This window comes from Vombatus ursinus, unplaced genomic scaffold (genome assembly GCF_900497805.2).
Source record: "Vombatus ursinus unplaced genomic scaffold, bare-nosed wombat genome assembly UNPS02014785.1, whole genome shotgun sequence".
In the NCBI taxonomy this organism is placed as follows: Eukaryota; Metazoa; Chordata; class Mammalia; order Diprotodontia; family Vombatidae; genus Vombatus; species Vombatus ursinus.
Genome location: NW_020954563.1, coordinates 1,080,294 through 1,103,484, shown reverse-complemented (window position 1 = coordinate 1,103,484; position 23,191 = coordinate 1,080,294). Strand labels below are relative to the sequence as shown.

General features: G+C 37.7%; 1 protein-coding gene across 1 annotated transcript in view; it reads left to right on the top strand.

Annotated features, from left to right (window-relative positions):
• The window catches only part of CTNNBL1 (catenin beta like 1), a 182,078-nt gene that overhangs the window by 50,981 nt on the left and 107,906 nt on the right, over positions 1-23,191 (top strand). The window contains exons 2-4 of the mRNA XM_027867073.1: positions 3,301-3,489; positions 8,229-8,335; positions 11,212-11,351. Of these exons, the coding sequence (XP_027722874.1) occupies positions 3,301-3,489; positions 8,229-8,335; positions 11,212-11,351 (436 nt within the window). The remainder of the gene's footprint in view (positions 1-3,300; positions 3,490-8,228; positions 8,336-11,211; positions 11,352-23,191) is intronic.

Genomic DNA, 23,191 nt, shown 5'->3' with positions numbered 1-23,191 from the left:
GTTCTCTGACTACAAATCAGTGCTCTTTCCCTTATATCACTTCATTTTCCCATGATTTAATGTTGAATGCTGTCCATATCCCTGAGGATTGGTTCCAAATAAACTAGAATCCCACTGATGGTCTTGATGGGGGGGTCAAAAGGAGAGGGAGGAGTTGTGGAGTGATGTTCTGACTACACTTATTATTGAATGGACACTTATTTCAACAGCATGAAGAATCTCCTAGATGTGTTGCCTGATAGGACTTAGGATCATATTTTTTAAGGCCTTATTTAGCTCTGTGACTGGCCTTTTGTTTAGCTTGACCAGGTGATGACAGGGTTTTTTAGTTACATCATCTACAGGAAGCTTTCCAAATTCCGCAACTTTTAGTGCCCTCCTTATATATGTATATTTGTATATATTTTGCATATATACTTACATATGTTCATGTTGTTTCCTCCAATAAAATGTTAGTTCCCTGTGGGCAGAGACTGTTTCATGTTTGTCTCTATACCCCTAGTTTCCTGGACTTAGTAGGGGATTAATAGATGCTTACTGATTGTTTATGTTCTTCCCCCAAATCCCCTCATATTTACTATTCTGTAAGGAGGTATGGCTTATAGGAATCAATATTGATTGAACCCTCTCTAGAGAGCAGCTTCAGGAACTACTGTCTTGGGAAGGCCCATCAGATCAGGAGAAAGCAGACTCAGGAATTGGAGACTCTTAGGTCTTTGTAGTAGTTCTTATTATACAATCTTGAATATGCTCTCTCTCCATTTGTAAAATAGAAATAGTGATACCAACTCTAGGATTGTGGTAAAGATGAAAGGACCTACTTTAGATCCCTCAGAGGAAGGTGCTGTTTCATTAGATATTATTAGAGGTAGAAAGTGTTTTCTGGGTATAACTATAAAGTATGTTTCAAAGGAGTGAGTTTATATGTGTGTTGGGAGATATGAATAAAAGGGAGGTTGCCACTTGGCATCCATTTTGCATTTCATGATTATGGCACTGTTTTCTTTTTTTCCTTTTAGTAGTAGTCCACTGCCTTTTTTCTCTGCCCCCAATGAATAAACAATCCTGAAATCTGCTTTTCATGGTGAGTCTGCCTAACTTGGCTGCTGCAGCAAGCTCACACTAATCAGAATCACAGCAGGCCTGGTTTTATGAACCTAAAAGAATTAGTGTTCCCGAGGGGCTAAAGTTCTTACCTGCTGGGGAGCTGCAGATTTCCAGTTTGAAGACATTATTGTGGGATCAAGCAAGTTTTCACTCTTTTTTTCCATGTGGAAATGATTTCATACTTTTTAATAGTCTTAAATTATTGGCATGTTTTCAACATTTTTTTTTTAGGGTTGATCTATAATGACTGTAGTGGATTTTTATACTTATGGAAATAGGTTGTGATCATATCAAATTATTATCTATCCCAGGGAGACTGGGAATAGAGTGACGAAAAGCAGGTGGTGCCCTACAAGCCAAATTGTATAATTTGAATTTGCTAAGCAATGTCATATGCTTAGTATAGCTGAAGCACCTGGTATGTGTAGTCACCAGAAGCTTAACTGTAGAGGAGAATGGCCTTTCACCCCTGGCATGAGTGGGCAGCCATAAGTCAGATATGTAATATATACAATGGAAATTTATCTGTATTACCAAATTGATTAGCTGACTGGAGACTTACGTGGCATCATCTGTTTGGTAGTACTGTGCCTTACAGTGCCTAGCATCCTCTTGACAGTCATCCACAACAGTAAATGTCTAGGGATGAAGCCGGGAACTAACAAGAATTTTGTATTTCAGGGAAGATGGTTAGAGCCGTATAAGTTGCCACATGTAAGGAAATTTCTGGTTTTATAAGTCTCATTTTAATGAATGTTATTTATGAATTGTCACCTCCCACCTTTTAAAATTGGAAAAAGGTCTGATCAGCCAAGGCAGGGGTATGGAACACAAAATCAAGTTTTGTTGCTATAGTGGAAAGGACATTGACTAAAGAATCAAGAGTCCTGGGTTTTAGTTTCAGCTCTACTATTTTTTTTCCTTTTGAAATATTTTATTTTTTTAAATTAATTTATTTATTTTTAGTTTTCAACATTCACTTCCACAAGATTTTGAGTTTGAAATTTTCTCCCCATCTGGTCCCTCCCCCCACCCCAAGATGGCATGCATTCTGAATACCCCTTCCCCTATTCTGCCTTCCCTTCTATCCCCCCTTTCTCTTATTCCCTTCCCCTTCAATTTTCTCATATGGCAAGATAGATTTCTGTACCCCATTTCCTGTATATCTTATTTCCCAGTTGTATGTGAAAACAGTTTTTTTTACTTTTGTTTTTAAAGCTTTGGGTTACAAATTTTCTCCCTTTCTCCCTCCCCACCCACTCTCATTAAGAAGGCAAACAGCTTGATACAGGTTATACATGTGTAGTCATGCAAAACGCCTCCATAGTAGTCATGTTGTGAAAAACTAAGTATATTTCCCTTCATCCTATTTTGCCCCCCATTTATTTTATTTTCTCTTTTGACCCTGTCCCTCCAGAAGTGTTTGCTTCTGATTACCCCCTCCCCCAATCTTCCCTCCCCTCTGTCATCCTCCTGCTCTCTTGTCCCCTTCCCCCCCCATTTTCCTGTAGGGTAAGATAGATGTCCATACCCAGTTGAATGTGCATGTTATTCCCTCCTTAAGCCAAATCCTATGAGAATAAGATTCACTCATTCCTTCTCACCTTCCCCTGTTTCCCCTCCAATGTAAAAGCCTTTTCTTGTCTGTTCAGTGTGAGATAATTTACCCCATTCTACTTCTCCCTTTCTCCTTCTCCCAGTATAATCCTCTCTCACCCCTTAATTTTATTCTCCAGATATCACCCTGTATCCTCTATCTATCTATCTACCTATCTATTTATCTACTTACATATAATTTTTTCCCCTCCAACTACTCCAGTACTGACAAAGGACTCATGAGTTACAAATATCATCTTTCCATGCAGAATGTAAACAGTTCATCCTTAATAAGTCTCTTATGATTTCTTTTTCCTGTTTACTTCTTCATGTTTCTTTTGAGTCTTGTATCTGAAAGTGAAATTTTCTCTTTGGCTCTGGTCTTTTCATCAAGGGTGCTTGAAAGTCCTCTATTTCACTGAATGACCATTTTTTCCCCTGAAGGATTATGCTCAGTTTTGCTGGGTTCAGCTCTACTATTAAATAACTCCCTGCGCTTTACTGATCTAGCATTTCCTCATCAAAAATGAGGGGTTAGATTAGGCGACTGCTAAGCTCCCTTCCAGCTTGACGTGCTGTGATTCTGTTTTCTCTTAGCCAAACAGGGGTACAAAACGGCCCCGAGATGATGAAGAGGAGGAACTAAAGACGCGGCGGAAGCAAGCTGGAGCCCGAGAGCGAAATCGCTATAGGGAAGAGGAAGGGGTGGCAGTGGAAGAAGCCGATGATGACAAAAAGAAGCTTCTTCAGAGGATTGACAGAGAGGGAGAGGAGGAAGAAGAAGAGGTGAGGGTAAGGGTAAGGATTGATGAAAATTTGGAGAGCCTTGTCTTCAGAAATGAATTGTGACAAAAGAATAGTATTGGTTATAATTCTTTTCTTGAGACAAGTAGATGTGTTTTCTTCTTGTATCTCTTAGTTCTTTGAAAACTTCAAACTTTTTCCACTGTAAAGGAATAGTTTTAACCTTAATGCATCAATGAATTAAAAACAAAACAAAAATAAACCCTTTCCATTTGCTGTTTAAACAACTTTATTTTTGGTTTGTATTTATTCCTTTCTGATATTTTGCTCCATTCAAATTAAGAAAATTCATTCTTAACTGTTTTGGAGTTCTCATGTATTTGCATTTCATTACTATTGAGCATCTACTATGTGTGAGGTACTATCCTAGGTGTTTGGGTGAGATGCTAAGATACAATTCCTGTCCTCAAAGAACTTATCATAGAAGGGAATAAGGCGTAATGACTTTCATTTTTGTAGTGCATGAGGTGTGAAACAGGCTTGAAGGGTAGATGGTTTTCTGAATCATAGGATTATCACATCAGAGATTTAGAGTTGGAAGAGCCTTACTGGGCTTCTGGTTTAACCATCTCATTTTACAGATGAGGAAACTGATGCACAGAGAGGCTAAATGCCTTGACTAATGTCACACAGCTAGGAAGTCTAGGCAAGAAGAGTCTAGCTCTTCTGTCTCTAAGCCCCATTGCTCTTTCTACTACATCATGCCGTCTATCAAAACATGTACATAAATATGACACGAAGTAGAGTGTAAAAGTATGCAAGAGAGTTGAGGGATGGAATCCCCTTGGCTGAGGGGTTAAGGAAAGACTTCGTGGGGCGGACGGTATCACAGATAATCCCTAAAGGATGAATAGGGGTTTAAAGACGATTTGTGATCTTATGAACATATGGCATGTGAATTTAGCCAAAACTAAACTAAAAACTAAGCTACAGAAACAGTTTCATTTTTATTTACTATCTCATAAAAAGCCTTTCATCAGTCCTGATTTTGGGGCCTGACTCTCTAGGGGTGACATTTTGAAAATTGTAGTGGGAAATGTTTTTTGGACTTCTCACAGGCCTTTCAACATTCAGCAGCTCTGTGAGGATTTAGGTGGTATGTAGCATTCTTCCCTCCTGTCTCCTTTCCAGCTCTTCTTCAATCTGTTAGCCCTACAGCAACAATTAATTGGCAGGCATAATTCCCATGTAGGGCAAGGCCTAGACTAAAGGATTAGGATAGTAGCTGTCATGGGTAAGTGGTTTCAAGCCTAGGAGACAGAAATCTAATGTGGGACCAGCCCTTTTGTTAAGGGACAGGGGAAAAGAGATCATTTTGTAAAAATGACACATGGATGACTACAAGTCTAGGAGTTATTTTCTCCCTGCCACCAAAGTCCTATTTGATGAAAAACAAGTGATATTTGCCACTGTGAAGTCATGTGACCTTGTAAAATATTATTGTCCTTTTTGTACTGCATCACCAACATTCATCTTTCTGAAATCTCCCTCTGGTTTCTGATGTTGAGCTATTGGTGATGCTGTTGTGGCTGATGGTAGAGACTGATAATTCACTATTCCCCTGATACTTGAGAGAATTTCCAGGAGGAAAGTGAAAGCCTTGAAGAGTCTAGGAATAGTGGAGGCCTGTAAGCTGTCTGTATTGTGGTGTGCTTCTCTCTTCTGGGTTAGCCAAGAGGAATAAAGCCTGTCTTTATCTGAGCCATTTGAGGATCATGTAACCCTCCTTCATCAATCCAGATAATTTTAGTAAAGGTTTAGTGGTGGTATTAACCCTCCTTCATCAATCCAGATAATTTTAGTAAAGGTTTAGTGGTGGTATTGGAACATTTTACCCCAGTGGCCAAATCATAGTTTGCTTTGGATATATAGATAGCAGGACTCACCAAATGACTCCAGAGACCTTTAAGTAAACAATTGCAAAGTTTACAAAATATTTTTGCTAAATGAATGTATAGGTAGAGGTGTTCCCCATTTCAGAATAGCTAACCAAATCAAAATTGGAATTTGCACAATTGGAGGGGGCAATAATTTGTTTTTCAAAAGAACTACTTTTAGGGCCTTCTAAATAGCAATTCTTCTGAATTTAAGTATATGCTGTGGTCAGGAACTGCTTGGCAGTGAAACTAAAAAGAGAGTAGGGGAGATATGGGGAGGATTGGAGCAAATGAAATCTATACCTCATTGAATCCCTATCTTCCTAGAAAGAATAGCTCAGAACCTGCGTCCTACATAGTCCTGATGTCTATGATCACCCCATGATTCACTCCCTTGCCCCTAAGTAGTCGGTACCCACCCCATCTTAAAATTGATTTGCATTGTTACTTTGTTTAAATTTAGTATTTACTTATCTGCATATATGGTTGCATCCCCCCAGTAGAATTATAAGCTCCTTGGAAGGGGTTGTCTTATTTTTGTCTTTATATTTACAGAACTTTGCACATAGTAGGCACTTAAATATTTATGGAATTGAATTGAATGTGAGCAGCAAGATGGAGGACTAGACATTTTCTGTGATTCCCATGACCTCTCAGACCTCTTCAAAACAGCAATTATATGTGCTAAAGATAAAGTAAGTTCATCTGTCTCCATAGTCTAAGATGCTCAGAATTCAAAAGAAGGTAAAAAACTCGGTACCCCTCTGCCACTTTCCACACTACTGGCACTGAGGCTGCACTAGCACTTGTCTTCTCACACAGGTCAGGGCTTACAATAAAATCTAACCTCATAGCCAGGTCTCCACTCCTTCTTCTCAGTGCCATTTCTAGGCTTTGGAAATTTGCTTGGGCAGTGACGGTTAGTCAGCTCAGCAGGTGGCAACTCTTCAGTAGTAAGAGCCTGCTGGAAGCCACAGCCCTGTAGCTCTAGCTCAGCAAAGCTCCCAGCTGCTTGCTGGCTCTGGGGCAGACAATCCAGTAGCACTAGCAACAGTCCAAAGCACCAGCAGCTCTCCGAATTGCCCAGAGGGAGGACAGGACGTTATGTGTAGGGAGGTTGGGGGGCAGCTGTTCAGTCCACTGAGCCTGAGGGAAAGAGTACAGCATCTAGCTGGAGCCATTTCTGACCATCCCAAAATCACTCAGGCTAGAGACCTAGGCTTGTGAACCGTGAATGTGGGGGGGAAGAGGCTGAGAAAGTTTGAGATCCAGCCCTTAAGGAAACTGCCATCAGAGGGGACAGAGTGAGAAAGTGAATAGGGGAAAATCAGAGAGAAAAAAAGACTGAAATTACCTAAGATCTCAGGAAGAAGAAAACTCGGAGACCTTGAACATAAGCAGACAAATCAGCTGGGAAAATGTTAACCACAAAAGGAAATATGGCCTCTTGATCTAGTAAATGAGTTCAGGCATCTATGAATAAATAAATAACTGCAAAACAAATTGAAGTTATTCAAAATTTGACAAGACAGAGGGTCTTATGGATTGTGAGGAGAACATGGCAGGCACCACAACACATTGTCCCTGAGTGGTTCAAAAGAGAAATTAGAATTATGAGAACTGAATTTATGGCCTGCACAGCAAAAATAATGGGCACAATAGAGAAATAGAGAAACTAGAATCCACAATGGCAAATCTCACCAAAGAAACAAAAGAGAGAACACTGAATTGGGTATGCAAATATACAGAAGTGAAGGACAATCTAGAAGAAGAGAAGCAAAAACCAAAAACATTAAAAAGAATTGAAATGAAATGAAAACTAAAATGAAATGGTTGTAAGGAATCTGTGAAATACTAATGTTCATCTTTGGGGAAGTTGTTCAATCTACATGAATTTAATTTGTCTACCTTTCTAGAAACCCATGTTTCTAGTGCCTCTTTGTGGGCTTTCAGCTGTTGCTGCTTTGGGGAGTCAGTTGTCTGCTTGGTTCTCAGCACTATGACTAGCAGGCAACTGGGGAACAGTGGACAGATTCCTAATAAACCACTAGTGGAAATACTGAATAAACAACAAACAGTCACTTGAGCCAGTTTTATGGTTAATGCTTATTTTGAGTATAAAATTTGAATTACACCTTAGCTTTTACCCTTTATAGTTGGAGACAGATAGTAGAGCATCAATAAAAGAGTCAGACCTTAGTGTTAGTGCTAGTTTTGCTATTCATTATCTGAATGATCGTGGACAAGTCACAAAACCTTACTGAGCCTCAGTGTACTCATTTATAAAATGAAATTAGAGTTTTCTCCTCTTCCCTTATGTTCTCTGATTCTGTGAATTTCATTGTTATAAGTAATTAGTTTAATGATTCCTTTTATCCTCTTTGAATAGTTACTTGCTCTGTGTGATATATAATGCTAGGTGTTGGGGAGATGTAAAACTAAACAAGATATGGTTCTTGATCTCAAAGAACTTAGAGTTATTGATTGTTATCTGAAGACTAGGGATGAGTTGGCTTAAATCTTAAGCAGTTCTTTATTTTTCTTCCAACTCTCCTCCTTTAGTTAATCTGACTGAGTCAGTTAACACATTTCTATGTACACAGCTTTTTTTAGCTGCTTTGGAAAATTCAAAGGCGTTTACGACTTGAGCCTTGGCCCCTAGAATTTGCATTCTAGTTTCAGAGACAAGATATACACTTCACACTAGGCAGCCAACAATATAAGGCATGATATAAGTGCCAAATGAAAGACAGATAATAAATGAAGGCTAGTAGAGTTCAGAAAAGAAGATATCACTGAGGGCTGAAGTTGTTGATTTTTATTTATGTGTTTATTTTGAACCAGGATGAACCACTAGATGAAAGCTCAGTGAAGAAAATGATTCTCACATTTGAGAAGAGGTCCTATAAAAACCAAGAGCTACGTATCAAGTTTCCAGACAATCCTGAGAAGTAAGATATCCTTTGCTTTACTGTTCCATCCCCTTCCTTATATCTTTCCAAGTGTTTGCTTTTCTAATTCATCTCAAAGCCTTTGTTTTCTAATGAGAGCTGTATCCCTGGTGTTCTTTGACTTTAAGGTTGTATTTGAAAATTTTTTTAATTTAAAAATCAATATTACCTAGACTGCTGTTAATGGTGGGGCCTGTAGATGGCTCAGTGACTAGAGCACTGGGCCTGGAGTCAGGAAGATTTGAGTTCAAATGTGACCTCAAACACTTACTAGCTGTGTGACACTAAGCAAATCACTTAACCCTGAGATGAGTTTCCTCATCTGCAAAATGAACTGGACAAGGAAATGGCAAACCACTCCAGTGTCTTTGCCAAAAAAATCCAAATCGGGTCACAAAGAGTCAGACGTGACTGAAACGACTGAAACAACTGAACCGCAACTGTTAATGGTGGTGATGTCATTGACAAAATGAAGTAATTCAGAGCAGGAGCTGTTAGAGAGACCCTTGAGGTTAGGTCAGTCTCTCTTCCTCTTATATTAGCTTAGCTATCACCAACTAGCCATTTGAAAAAGCTGTTTGTTTTCTAGATTGCTTTTCCTACAATGGCAGTTCACTATAGCATAGCTTGTTAATAAGGTGGATTTTGATGTAACCTAGGTATATTTTGTCCCTCATTTAATTAGATTTGCTTGTTGGAAAGTTGGAAGGGCTTTAAGTAGAGGCCCAATAAACTATCTCTTGTTAGAGGACCCATCTAGCAAGGTGTGGAGAAATTTTATCATCTGATGGTTAGCCACCAGGTATATGATTTTTCAGTGAGAGCAACTAGTGAAATATGGAGGGATTTCGATAGTCGTCAGTGAAGGGAGAACCAAGATCAGTGAGCTTTTGGCTCTTTCAAAGTTCAAAATGTAGACAAGGAAACCTAGGCATTAAGAGGTTAAATGACAAGTTACAGTAGAAACAGAACCAAAACCCAGATTTTCTCATTCCCAGTCTAGAGTCTCCCTGCCGCATCAGATTGCCTCAAAATATCTGGTTATTGCTCAGTCTTGCATTTAACACATTTCAATGGCCCGCACATGAAAAGTGGCAGTTAGAAGAGGCCTCCTTTAGTGTATGATCACCATTGACTGACAAAACTGGAGGCCTTCAAACTCCAACTTATGTGTTCATCACTTTACTTAATGCATTTTAGCTGGCTTGAACTAGTCTTGCTTTGAAAATGAGTGCCCCTGTTGGCATCTTATGGGATGTGAAGGGAGCTCTGCATTTGTTGTATACAACAGTTAAGGGAAATTATTTTTATTGCAAAGAACCTTTAAAAAATCATACCCCTTTACATTCTTACAATGTATTTCCATTTTAGACATTGGAACATTTGAAGACCAAATTTAAATGTGAAAAATATTTTTGATGGTTAAATGCAGTTCAGAAGCTACATTGTATTTTAACCTTGAGCTTTTGAATTCTTACTGGTGCAATGTTTTTGGTAATTCTGTAGTCTCGGTGAGGTGCAATTAAGATGAAAATTGCTTGAGCATATTTGAATGAACCTCTCCGATCAAGATTGGAAACATTCAAATTTATTTTTCCGTAGATGCAATTGTCATTTTGATCGCATACCCAGAAATGCCTCTTTTCATTTGGCTGCATTTAAAATACAATTGACAATTCTCCTCATATAACCATCACTTTTCACTCTCTGCCCTTTCCACCCAATACCATCTTTCTGAAGGATACACTGTTTGCTGTTAAACTTTGGGCAACTTTGTTCTTTTTTTTTTTCTATGTATTGCTTGTCTTTTTCAGGGTTATAGTTGGATTGTTTTGGATGCAGTGAGCTCCAAACAGTCAGAAGTCCTTAGCAGTGATTTTTGTTTCCGTGGTTGGAACTAGTACTCGCCCATTGCAGTTGCTTTGCTGGTCAGTGCTGACGCTGGATCTATGGTTAAAAGAGTGCTTTCAGGCATTTGGAAGGAAGTCCATTGAAACAGACACTTGACACATTTTTGGTCATACTGGACAGAGTCTTTGACTCCTTCATGGCCTGGCTGACTGTTGTAATATGTAGCTGTAATGCTTTGCCATTGCCTTCTCACTTTGCCCTTCATACATTGTTGGATGTATGCCTAATGCTTGGAAACGGTCTTCTCAGAAGGACAGCATCCCGAAGAAATGGATTTTGTGGAAGAAAACTTTATCTGCCTAGCAGAGCACACTTGAAAATACATAAGAATCACTGGTAGCTGTGGATTTGTAATTTTTGGTTTATATTTACTTTTTATTTTGCCAGGAGTTTGTTCAATTTCTAAGTTTTTAGTACTGGATCATATATTTAGGGAAAAATATTCTTAATCTCTGTACCCAGATGTAACTTTTATTGCTGTGTGGGACTACCTGTGTTTTTTATAACCTCAGATGTAGCTCTTCCATAAGACTGTAAGATAAAGAACAGAAAGTTAGTGGGTAAGTCAGGTAGTTTACGTCCAAAGTAATGGACCGCATTGTAGCCTTGTGGAATAATGATGGCCAGCTCACAGGACTGTATGAGGTTCATTTGATGTTGCAGAATGCTTTGAAAGGCAGACTGTGGGAACAAGCAGCACGATGTAATGAGATCTGAATCCAGGATTGATGTTTGTAATGAGGAGATCGATTTTCCAGCGAAATTGTTTGACAGCATGATGTTTGTTTGAGTGTACTTCTTGGTTGGTCCGTTGTGGACACTTTGACAGATTCTCTCTCTCTGTAGGTCGTGCAGATATTTCTTCTTTAGTACTAAAATATCTTTTGCTACATAATAAGGGTGATAGGATATGCTTTTTGCAGGGACTTTACACTAATGTTATACATTTTTATTTTCGTCCACAGGTTTATGGAATCTGAACTGGATTTAAATGACATCATTCAAGAGATGCACGTGGTGGCTACCATGCCTGACCTCTATCACTTATTAGTGGAGCTCAATGCTGTGCAGTCTCTTCTCGGGCTTCTTGGGCATGACAATACAGATATCCTAACATTTCTGTTGTTAGTAGGAAACTGGCTACTTTTGAGGTGGCTGTATTTAACTTCCTTTCCTGTATGTCTTATCTGATTTTTCACAACCTAATTTTCTGTTTCCATACTAATTATCTCCTGTCTTGAAATTTACATCGATCTTTGTTCATTTTTAGTCTATTAATAAATCTTAAACAGTCATTCTCTTATTTATCCCCATTAGTTCTTAGATTTTCCGTCATATCTTTTTTCATGTGATAACTAGCTTTATTTTTCATTGTTAGGATTTGGGGATTTATAATAGAGACAAGCAAGACAGACTTGTAGTTCTTCATCTACCCACCAGGATGCTGCCCTCCTCTGACTGTGCTGTGTTGGTTCCTTGTATGCATTTTCTCTCATGGTGCCTGCCCGGTGAAATTTTGCTGTGTGTTTTTCATCTGCCTTTGCAGAAGGGACTTGTAAATGTACAAAACCTTCAGGTGGTTTTTAAAAATACGGATATGTGTTTAAGGATTAGGTAAAGTTCTCCAAATTGAATTCTTTTTCATTTACGCCTGAATTCTGATTTCCAGAGGTGGGAAACGAGTAGTTAGCCTGCTTGAGTAATATTCTTGGGTGAATCTGCTGCTTCTTCAGGTTATGTTCATCTTTCTGGTAATCTCTCTCATGAGAGCATATCTAACTAGATTCTTTTCTGATTGATAATTCTCATCGAAATATATTAGTAGATACTCTTAACATAAGCTTCTTGGGAGAGTGATCTTAAGACATTTCCACTGCTTCATGTAGACTTTTAATATGATAGCATTAAGGATCATTTTGCAGGTTATAGGATCATAGTATGATAGATTTTGAACTGTTAGGGACTTTAGAGGGCTTAGTGGTCAAAAAGTGTTAGACATGCTGCATGCAGCCCTTAGCTGTCTGGAGTAGAGCCTAAACCTGATGAAAATGTAATTGATAAACATTTAACAAAATAAATAACAATACAATAGGACATAGATAATGCTAATATGTGGTTTTCTAAATCAATTTGCAGCCTACAGGGATCCTTATGTATGGTTTAGTGGCTTCCATTTCTGTTTCAGTTTCACACCACTGCTCTAGTCATTTTACAAATCAGAAACTGAGGCCCAGAAAGAGAGGTCAAGTGATTTTTCTCAGATCCCTTCATATAGTAAATGGCAGAACCCAGGAGTTGAACCCAGGTCTTCTGATTCTAAATTCTGTATATATTCTTCAATGTGAAATAGATGTCCAGTGAGATCAGCATTAATGTAGTATGGCCACAAATTAACCTATAGCCATGGATGCATTGTTTGAGGCAATCTGGAGTAGGAAACGTAGTTTAGAATCTGTATTTAAATCTTTTGAGTAACCATTACAGTCTGGTGATGAAAGTTTCTGTTGTGAGTACCTTTTCTAGTCCCCTGAACTTATTTATTGTAATTTCTTCTTTCTAAGGGATCAGTGGCTAGAAAATTCAGTATGAATCCCAAAAGACTTGTAGTTTCTTGGCTGGCCTGTGTATTACCGAAAGTTTTGCCAAAATAGTTCTTAGGAATATGATTCGGAAGGTTCTCATTCTCTACTTTTGTGAACTCCAAATAATGGTAGTGGCTTTCTGAAGACAATGACATTTTGCTGATTCACCCGCTTGGTTCCTGCTGGTAAGAAGACTGATAAAGGAAATGCCATTCTATTTTGGCGTACATAGGAAAGGCAAGGGCACAGATGTTCAAAGTTGTTAAGTTCTGGTCTTTAAAAAAAAAAAAAAGTTATCCTGTAATAACTTTGACAGACTGCTGTTTTCCTCTTGCTTTCTGATGGCAGAACTGTTTCCCCCCTGTGTTCTAACCTTCTCCTAACTACCATAATAGTATTTTGTTTAAAAAAAAATCTGATTTTTAATTATTCTCTCCATCACATTTAAAGCTTGGTTGGATTTTTTAATTGGCTTAACCTTTATAATTAGATGCAGCAATTAGTATATATCTCATCCCAAAGCATAGTTTTTCTTTAAAGCAGTTTCTAGAAAGGATATTCCTCTTGACTTGCCTCTGACATAACCTTGATGGGCTAGAACTCGAATCTTCCAACCACCATGTACTCTCTGCTTTCTTGTCTTAGCTGTGATCTGTAATGGAAATGATTTTCTAGGCAATGGTTGTTAACAGTTTACTGTTGTACAGCTGTAACTGCCTGAAATACCTACCATGAATAAACAATTTCATGGCAGTCATGACTTAATTTTTTTAACTCCTTGTCTTTCAACCAGGACTGTACATGGCCAGTTATGTTCTCAGCAGGCGCAGGTCATCTTGGTGCTGTCCTTTTCAGGGGAAACATAAACCGCAGGGATTTTAATTGGTATCAGAGGGTTGGTTAGTTGTGACCTTAAGAGCTCGAGAATATAGGAATACAGCTTGTGTCTTGTCCTTTCAACCATGAAACGCTGCTTCAGTGTATTGTGCTGCCCTGCATCACTGCTGCTGCTGCTGCTGCTGCTGCTACTGCTACTTGCTGAGGGCCTGTCAGTATTTCTGTTACTGGCCCCTCTCCTGGGAAGACTGGAGCTCAACCATTGTTTTTCTTTAGGGTGGGATTTTAGACTGTAAAGAATAACCCTGGAGATAGGAAATGGGGAGAAAAATGTACTTACAAATTTTTGGTGAATCCTGTCTGGATGTAGTGGGAGCCTAGCACAAGGTAGAGCTGTGTGTCCATTGGCATTTTTAAATATAGCTGATTTAAAACAGCCAGTTTCTCTAAAGATGTAGCATTTATCTTCTCTCCCTTTGTGTGAACCTTTGGGGGAGCTTTTACAGAATGATAAAGCCAAAGATGCATTTTAAGATATTCTTATAAGGTGATACTAAACAAATAGTTGTTTTGACTTAATGTAAGTAGAACTATCTCAAGGAGCCTAATTAGTGAGAGAGGTATAATGAGGGACAAAGAGATAGCAATAGCTCAGACAACACAGAAGTAAAATGTGGAAGTGTTGTGCTCACTTTGCATATTTTAGACTACAATGTGGAGTTATATCAAATTGTCTGTGTAACATCTGTAGTTTGCATTATCATGAAGAGAACCCACGTTCAAGTAATTATTAACTGTGTATCAATTATTCACTGTAACTTTGGGCATATCTCTTAATTTCTGTGAGCTTCTTTTTCTTTACCTGTGAAACAAGGATAATAATACTCCCTACCTTTCAGAGTAATTGTGAGATAGGCACTTTGTAAATTCTAAATTGCAGTATGAGGCAGGATGTGGGTAAGTATTATGTAAGTGGCATACACAAGAATAACAGGAGTTTGGTGGAGGGAATGATTATTGTGGGCTGGGGGTGATTAGTGAATGGTTCTGGTTAAATTTGAATTATGAAGGTAGATGGGGTTATAAGTACAGTCATCTCTCAACATTCATGGGGCTTAGGGGTACAGAACCCCCATGAATGTGAAAAACATTGAATAACTCTAGGCTGGACCCCAAACCTTTATTTTTTGTAGTTCTGATTATATTTATTTAACACACAAAACGAGTATTAAAAAAAAAACACACTTCATCTACATTGCATACGAGAGAGAGATTAGTATCTCTTACACTCTACAGTCTTTGCTGTTGCCTGTGTAGCTATAGCTTCTGCTTCACAAATGTCCTTCTACAACAAGCAAAAGATACAAAGATCACTGGGGCAGCTGGGTGGATTACTGGCCCTGGAGTCAGGAAGATCTGTGTTCAAATCCAACACTTACTAGCTATGTGACCCTGGGCAAGTCACTTAACCCTGTTTGCCTCAGTTTCCTCATCTGTAAAATGAACTGGAGAAGGAAATGGCAAACCACTCCAGTGTCTTTGCCAAGAAAACCCCTCAGGGAGTTGGACATGGTTGAAACATCTCAACAACAAAATCAAAGATCAGTACGAGAGAAAAATCATGGGACTAAATCTGGATGTGGTAGATAGACAAAAAGAGAGTGCATACTTTAGTTCTTTAGCTCACTGAAATGTTTAACAAATTTTAACTTTATATAATAAATTATGTATGTATACTTATGGTAGTAAATTATAAAATAGATTAATAACATACAATGTTTATGTATTTGTGACTTACTAAAATTTTTTTTCTGTATTGTCTGTGATTTCCTGCAGTGTACCTTAAATCACCAAAAATTCCCATTTATTTATTGATGGCCAATCTGAGAATAACCAAAACTAGAAATATGAAACCCTCCAATGTTGAATAAGAAAAGTGCTAGCATTTGACTTAATCATCTTTGAATTTGTCAGAGATTGGTTCTTTAAAAGAACTGGGCATTCGCTTCCCTGAAAGTTGATGAACAAGCCAAGGAAAATTATCCTTAGGTTCTTCTTGATTATATATGGTTCAGTCCCATTAAGCAATCTGTTGCTTTATACAAAATAACAAGATTTGAATCCCCCTTGACTAGGTGCCTGTTTCTTTAATAAGAATATTGGGTAATTTAAACTTGGTTTAGGCAGCCTGTTTTTCTCTAGTCCATTGTGATTCAAATTCATGAAGCCTTTCTTAATTTTAATCTCTGAAGGCAGCCGGTACTTTTGAAAGTTGCATAGTAAATATTCTGGAAAGAAGAACTTTCTTGTGTTTGTGGTTCAGAGTGCAAAGTAGATACCTTTTTACTCTTTAGGGAATCCTTTGTTGCCTCTGGTAATTAGGGAGTAGACTTTCACTTTTATTTATTTAGACTTTGTTACTAAGTGGGGAAGTATGATGTAGAAAAAGTACTGGTTTTGGAATCAGAAATCTTGACTCCTACTCTTACTTTGTATTTGTTGTAGAAAAGAGCTGTATTCTCTGAATTGGCTTCAGGTAAGGAAAAACATCCTATTTTTTTTAATTAAAAAAATTTTTTTTATTAATTTTTTTTGATTTATCAATAATCACTTCCATATGCTTTTGAGTTTAAAATTTTTCTCTCCCTTCCTCCCCACCACCCTGCCCAAGATGGTGCACAATCTGATATAGGCTATAAATTTACATTCATATTAAACATATTTTCACATTAATGATGTTGTAAGTAGAAATTAAAACCAATAGGAGGAACCATCAGAAAGAGGAAACAAAACTCAACAGAAGAGAAAAAAAATAACAATTCGGCTTCCATAGTTCTTTGTTTGGGTGTAGATAGCATTTTCCATCACGAGGCCTCTGGAGATGTCTTAGCTTCTTGTATTGCCCGGAAGGGTTAAGTTTATTAATATCAGTCATCACACAATGTGGCTGTTATTGTGTACAACATTCTCTTGGTTCTGCTCACTTCACTCAGCATCAGACCATACAAGTCTTTCCAGGTTTTTCTGAAGTCAGCCTGTTCATCATGTCTTATAGCACAATAGCATTCCATCACATTCATGTACCACAACTTGCTCAGCCATTCCCCAATTGATGGGCATCCTCTCAATTTCCAATTCTTTGCCACCACAGAAAGAGCTGCTATGAATATTTTTGTATATGTAGGTCCTTTTCCCATCTGTGTGATCTCTCTGGGATATAGCCCTAGAAGTGCTATTGCTGGGTCAAAGGGTATGCGCATTTTTATAGCCCTTGGGCATAGTTCCAAATTGCTCTCCAAAATGGTTGGATCATTTCACAACTCCACCAACAATGCGTTAGTGTTCCAATTTTCCCACATCTTCTCCAACATTTATCATTTTCTTGTTTTGTCATGTTGGCCATTCTGTTGGGTGTGATGTGGTACCTCAGAGTTGTTTTGATTTGCATTTCTCTAATCAATAGTGATTTAGAGCATTTTTTCATATGATTATAGATGGCTTTAATTTCTTCATCTGAGAACTGCCTGTTCATATCCTTCAACCATTTATCAATTGGGGAATGGCTTGTATTCTTATAAATGTGACATAATTCTCTATATATTTTAGAAATGAGGCCCTTAACAGAGAGACTGGTTGTAAAAATTCTTTCCCAGTTTTCTACCTTCCTTCTAATCTTAGTTGCATTGGCTTTGTTTGTGCAAAAACTTTTCAATTTAATGTAATCAAAATTATCTGTTTTGCTTTTTGTAATGTTCTCTCCTGTTTGGTCATGAATTCTTCTGTTCTCCATAGATCTGACAGGTAAACTATTCCTTGCTGTCTCAGTTTGCTTATAGTATCAGCCTTTATATCTAAATCATGTACCCATTTTGACTTTATTTTGGTATAGGGTGTGAGATTTTGGTCTATGCCAAGTTTCTGCCATACTCTTTTCCAGAAAGAAAAACTTCCTTAAGGAGTCAGTGAAGTCTTGAAGTAAAAGTTCAGTAAACTCTTATTGGTGATATTGTCAAGGGGAGTCCTGTTAGGCCGGACTTGGAATAGGTGGGATCTTTAGTTCCTTCTGGTATCTCTGAGGAGATACTGTCATTCTAGTGTGTCACCTGGGCCTGTTGTTTAACCTCCCAGAGTCTCAGTTTCCTCATATGTAAAATGGGAATGTATAATAATCTGATATATAAATATACCAGAATAGAGAGAGAAAAAAAAAACAAAAAAAAAAAACAAAGTAAGAATTGGCAAAGCTATACAATTATGATTTGTAATGAAGTACTTTTAAACAACTGTTAGAATACTTTGTAAATTTGGGCCTTCTCTCCTAGACTAGTGAGTATCAAGCAAACTAAATGTATTTTTCTTAAATCTGAGAATGATAAACTACCTTTCACAGGAAAGCTTATGTGTGGCTATTCAGGGGTTGGGGATGGTAATCTTGTCTATGGGGCCCTCCCTTAATTGGGCTGGCAGGAAGTGGGTTATTACTCCAGTCATTTCCTACAGCACGCACCCTTCTAACAAGGCTTATCATGAGCATTTGTAGACCTAGTTGCTCTTTCCCAGTTTAGTGTTTCCTGTATCAACATTGCATTGGAATAAAATGTACTTTCACTCTTTACTCTTCAGTCTTTAAACAGCTGTTGCACAGTGCATTGATAAGTAGCTCATTTTACTTGAGCAACTCATTAGCCAATTAAACATGCTATGATGAAAGGCAAGTGTCAGTAGGAAACTGCAGAATGTTAGTGCAAGAAAACACATCTTGGTATATACTTACTGTCTTTTATATAGGCACTTAATTGTCTCTTCAGTTCCTTTTTTTTTTTAACCTGTTTGTGAATTTCACATGACTTTCATGTCTTTGAAAGTTAAGGCTATTATTTAGGCTCAATGGGGACACATCTTCTAGGGACACGTTACTATTGCTCTGAATTTTTTCCTCTAGTTTAGTTAAACTAGGAAGTGCTTCCAACAGGGACAAAAATAGATTCCAGGTCTAGGCTGGATGGTTATGTGACATAGGCAGTTCTCAATTGCTAGGGAGACCATCTTTACTCTCTAAAAGGAAGCATGCTGTCTGTATTTGTTGAGTACCTGCTAGGTACCCTAAACCGTACCATTTTCAAAGGAAATTGCAAACAGAAAATTTCTGGCATTAGATCAATTGTATCACCTTTGTATACATGGGGGTTCATTTTCTTCAAGGAAACTTTTTCATTATGACTTTGTATAAGTTACCTGTTTATTTCATCTTTTCTTTTTTCTGTTTTTTTTTTTTTAAAGAAACTTTGTTCCTTGTGGACATTTTGCATTGGTGTTTGGTGAGATTAATATTCAGTTTTTGTACAGAGGCTCTAAATGATATCAGAGAGACAAGCACCTAGACAAAAACTGGAAAAAAAATCTCTGTTGCTTCTAAGAGACATTGTATAGGATACTCAGGTATAGCTTGTCTTTTTTTTCTTTCACTTATTTTTATAGTAGCTTATTGTCCTAGTGGTAGATAGTTAGAGGAGGAGTGAGGGGGATAGCCTTTTTTCCCTGACATGGCAAAATAGACCACCCAAAGCTGTATTTTAGTAATTTGCTGGGAAACAGACTCTTGGTTTTCATATTATCTATGGCTGGGAGAGCCTTTTTCTGAGATGAAATTGTAAGTACAGTGGCAAAGCCTATTGCCTTTGCCTACATCTGCTTATGGAGAAATGCTCGGTGGTCAGGGGCTATACTGAACATTCTCATGTTTGAGAGCTTTTCAACCTTTTGTCTGATTTTTCACTTTCTTTCTTGGTCATCTTCAAGTGACCTTTGCTCTTGGTCAGATTAGATTATCTATGAATTGGTGATTGCAATTACTAATTGCTGCCTTTTTGAAGTTCTATTTGGGGAGCTTGGGGAATTTATATGAGATTAGTTAGTGGAGGGATTGATTAGAAATCTCCCAGGCACAGTGGGTAGCCAATATCTTGGTTGACTTCTTACTTGAGGTCCAGAAATTGGATAGGGAGATAGCCACTGGAGCATTCTAGGGCAAGATGTTTTTTAGAAAAATTCACAAATTCACTCTTGACCCTGTACGATGATGATGATGGTGATGGTGATGATGATGGTGATGGTGATGATGATGATGATTGCCAAAGGGTGATTGTTGTGTGGGGTAGTTTTTTCAAATGTCTGTGACATGTTTCCTATCATTGTGTAGCACCAATGAGAGAAAGGCATAGTTTCCTTAAAAAAGATAATAAGGGTATGTTGAATTAATAGACATTAATTTGTATATTGGTGATGAGACTGAAATGTGAAATTGTATCTTCCAACTTGTGACCTAGAATGAAGGAATTTAGAGTAGTTTTCTAACTTAGATTTTAGAATTCTGAGACTTTAGAGAAAAATGAACAAAGTGGCAGACATTTTTAATTCTTAACTATTTATGAAGAAAAAGTTTCAGAATGGAAAGACCTGCAATTAATCTAGACATCAATTAGCAATTATTAAGTATCTGATGATGGATGGTGTTTTATAACATTGCATGCAAAGAGGATAATGATATTATAGTACCCGCTGTGTGTTGAGCATTATGATAAAGCTGAACCTTCCATTTAGATATAGGCAGGCATTGACTTACTTTGATGCCCTGAGGGATCTGTGACCTGTCTTTGCATTTCTTGTCTTTTGGTTGTTCACAGGTAAATCCATTACAGGGGTCCAGTTAACTTGCTGAGCTCCAGATCTCTTGACATGAGATGGCTAACATTGAACACATTAAGTTGTCTGTTGGCTGTTTGCTTTTTTCTCCATGACCAGCATACCTTTATCCCCCAGTCATACATTTCTTTGATAACTTTTATACTACTTCTAATGCACAGTTCTTCCTTAGTAATACATTGCAATCTGCTCGTGTTTCTCCTGTGCCTTTTGCTCATGTGCCAATGCTTCTCACTGTTCTTTGGATTAACCTTAAATTAATTCTTCAGAGAATTTAGTTTTCTAGGACTCCAACATTCCCAATCTTCTCCTACAAAAACAAACAAACAAACAAACAAAACTTCAATAGACTAGATGCTATGTGGCCTAGTGGATAGACTATTGGGCCTGGAGTCAGGAACAGTTGAGTTCAGATCTAGCTTCGTACACTTAATAACTGTGTGATCTTGGGCAAGTGACTTAACCTCTGTCTGCTTTAGTTCTCTCAACTGTAAATTGGGGATGTGGTTAGCACAATGCTTGAAACATTGTAGGGGCTTAATAAATTCTCCTTCTTTCTTTTCTTTCCTCATTTACTCCCTTCCTCTCTCCTTTCCTTTCTCCACCAGTCCTTTCTTTCCTTTCATCTGTCCTGTTTTCCTTCCTCTTTCCTTCCTTACTCCCTACCCCCTTTTCCTCCTTCTCTTCTTTCTTCCTCCTTTCCTTCTTCCTTCCCTCCCTCCCTTCCTTCCTGCTTGCTTCCTTTCTTTAACCTCATCAGTGTATTGAAACTGTCCCCCCCAAAGTTACCAATAGTTCCTTTAAAAAAATACATTTTTATTGATTTTTTTTTACATTTCTCCCTATAACCATCTCCCCTCCAATAAAGCCTTCATTTAGAAGAAGAGAAAAGAAATAGAGCAAAAGTGATTAACACATTGAGAAAATCTGATTTTACATGCAGTGTTCCACACTCAAAGGCCTGGTCCTCAGTAAAGGAGCCATGAGAAAGACGTTTTCTCATACTTCTTCTTTGGGGTCACATTTGTTCTTTATAATTTTGCAACATTCAGTTTTGATTGTTTTGTGGTGGTTCTTTAAATTTATATTTTTTTGTAGTCACTGACTTTGTTGTTTTCCTGGCTCTGCCTACTTCACTTTGTATCAGTTCATGTAAGTCTTTCCATGCTTCTTTATATTCATCATACTCATAGCTTCTTATAGCACAGAGCATTCCATTACATTCATGCACTGCAGTTTGTTTAACCATTCCTCAATTGATGGATGTCTGTTGTGTTTCCAGTTCTTTACTACCACAAAAAAGGCTGCTATAAATGTTTTGGTATATATGGAACCTTTCTTTTTATCAGTGACATTCTTGGGGTGTATAATAATAGTAGCTAGTATTTATATAGTACCTATTATGTGCCAGACAACGTGCTAAGTACTTTACAAATGTTATCTCTTTTGATCCTCACAGCAGCCGTGAGAGGGAAGTGCTGTTATTACTTCTATTGTATAGTTGAGGAAACTGAGGTAAGCAGAGGTTGAGTGACTTGCCTAGGGCCACATACTAGTTTGAGGTCAGATTTGAACCCAGATCTTCCTGACCTCAGACCCATCACTCTATCCATTGTATGACTTAGCTGCCTAGGTCTTTGTGTAGCAGTAAAATCTTTTGCTCAAAGGGTATAGACATTTTAATAATTTTATTTAAGTAGTTCCACATTGCTTTCCAGAATACAGATTTACAGCTCATCCATCAATGTATTTGTGTGCCTGCCTTTTCTGATATTGATAAATTTGTTGAGTGTAAAATGAAGTCTCAGCATTGTTTTGATTTGTGTTCTTCTTGTTATTAGTGATTTTGAACATTTTTTCTTATAGTTGTTAATATCTTGCAATTCATCTTTTGAGACCTGTTTGTTCATGTTCTTTGACTACTCCTCTGTTGGAGAAACAACTTTTGGCCTTATATGTTTCTCTTAGCTGTCTATATCTCTTGGATACCAGATCCTTATTAGAAATGTTTGATGCACAGTCTGACCATGTCCCTCCCATACTCAGTAAATTCCAGTGGTTTACTATCTTCTCCAGGATCAAATACACAATCCTGTTTGGCATTCAGAGTCCTTTATATCCTAGCCCCCTCCTACCTTTCCAGTCTTCACCTTGCACCCTGCCATATACTCTGACCCAGCGACACTGGCCTCCTGGGTGTTCCATGAACAAGACATTCCATCTTGTTTTCTCTGGCTGTCCCCCATGCCTAGGATATTCTCCTTTTTCAAATTTGCCTGCTAGCTTCCTTTCCTAACTCCTTTTAATTCTAGTGCCTTCCCTCTTTTAGTATTTCCTATTTATCCTGTAGGTAGCTTTTATGTATATATTGACTTGTCTTCCCTATTAGATTGTGAGTTCCTTGATGACTGAGACTGTCTTTTGCCTCTTTTTGTATCCTTAGCCCATTGCCTGACGCATAGTAGATACTTAATAAATGTTTATTGACTCTTAAGTGTCTTTCCTCATTGGATTGCTTCCTTTTTTATCCTAGATTCATTAACTTTGTGCAAAAACTTTTCATTTTCATGTAATTGAAATGTTTTGTCTTTTGTGATTGCCTGTATCCCATGTTTGGTTAAGAATTAATTCCTGTTTATAGCTGTAAAAAATATGTGATCTGTTTATCTTCTAATTTTTTGGTATATTTTTTAATATTCAGATTACACATATTTTGAATTTATTATGGAATGTACTCTACTTTATTGTTATAAGCGTGATTTTTTCCATATTACTTAACAGTTTTCACAGCAGATATCAAATAGGGAGTTCTTTCCTAGATAAT